This window comes from Perkinsus marinus (assembly GCF_000006405.1).
Source record: "Perkinsus marinus ATCC 50983 genomic scaffold scf_1104296967384, whole genome shotgun sequence".
NCBI classification, from domain to species: domain Eukaryota; phylum Perkinsozoa; order Perkinsida; family Perkinsidae; genus Perkinsus; species Perkinsus marinus.
In genome coordinates this window covers 1,164-2,277 of record NW_003203575.1, presented here as the reverse complement: position 1 = coordinate 2,277, position 1,114 = coordinate 1,164, and the positions used below count along the sequence as shown (strand labels likewise).

At 49.7% G+C, this 1,114-nt stretch overlaps 1 protein-coding gene across 1 annotated transcript; it reads right to left on the bottom strand.

The window, feature by feature from the left end:
- Positions 1 to 98: 98 nt before the first annotated feature.
- Pmar_PMAR020923 (hypothetical protein) lies at positions 99 to 690 on the bottom strand (the record flags this gene model as incomplete). The annotated part of the gene is made up of 3 exons (XM_002768722.1): positions 99 to 265; positions 344 to 547; positions 594 to 690. 3 exons carry the CDS (start codon positions 688 to 690, stop codon positions 99 to 101), a joined length of 468 nt encoding a protein of 155 aa, XP_002768768.1.
- Between the last annotated feature and the right edge of the window lie 424 nt (positions 691 to 1,114).

The following is a 1,114-nucleotide window of genomic DNA, read 5'->3' as shown; positions in this document are numbered from 1 at the left end:
ACTGTCCCGAACGCCCAGCAGCTTCCACAAGCCGACTGATCCTGCAAAAAAGGATGTTAGCGTCGATAAGACGATTCTCTGGGGCGAAAGTATATCAGCTACCTCACGTGGCCAATGACGTCCTTGCACTCCTTGAACGCATCGCGGGCATCGAAGCTGTCTGGAATGTCAACAAGCTCCTCCGGTGGATAGACCTTCTCCTCGAGCTCTTCAGTCCCGTTAAGGAATGTCCCGCAAAGCTTCTTAGCATCACCGAGGGAACTACCTGAAGGTGACAGACGACAGGCCTATAATAGAATAGCATTAGTTCACACAGCTCCCGATGGTGCCCTGACCAGCCTACCGTAGAATCTCCCTTGTTCAGTGGACGCCGTCCATAGATTCTGTTTAGAGTTGACCTCGTCTACGAGACTTTGCATGATAGCTGGTTTTGTCTCCTCGTACAGCTCTGCCAGCTCATCGGAAGACAACGGCACAGGCCTGGCTTGTAGCTCTTCCTCGAAGCGATTGAAGTGCTGAAGCTCTTCTTCAGGAGTATAAGCCAATTCTGAAGATTGAGAGATAGAGCGGGCAGCAGCTGAGCTCAACCCCACTGTTCTGAGCCCTGAGACTGTCGAAGGTACTCCTCGAACTTCCATCAGCAAGGGCTGTTGCCATAGCGAACAGCAACGTGATGACGGTGCAAAGCATTGGAGGATACTCGGTAGCAAAGAGTACTTGCTGCTCGAAATCATAGTCGCTAACACGAGTCGGGGAGATAGTGAAGACCTCTTTCTCAGTCTATTCAGGGCACGAATGATTAGCTTTGCACGAGATTTGCCCACACGTGCATACGGATAATCCGTGACAGATTGGTACCGTCACGGATATCAATCCCTGTCGACTATCAATTTGATAGTCGATCTTTCATGACAATTGATACTATGAACTTGCTTGTGAAGAGAGTGAGCTATACATATGAGATGAGATGCGACGTTTGTTGCTTAGTCGTGACTCATAGTCGACAGCACTAGTCCGGGGGAGTTCCAAAGATTCCTGTCTTGATCTACTTGGGGTAATGAATGATTACCTATACACACGTGCGGTCACCGCACTGCGGTGGCCATTTTACCCA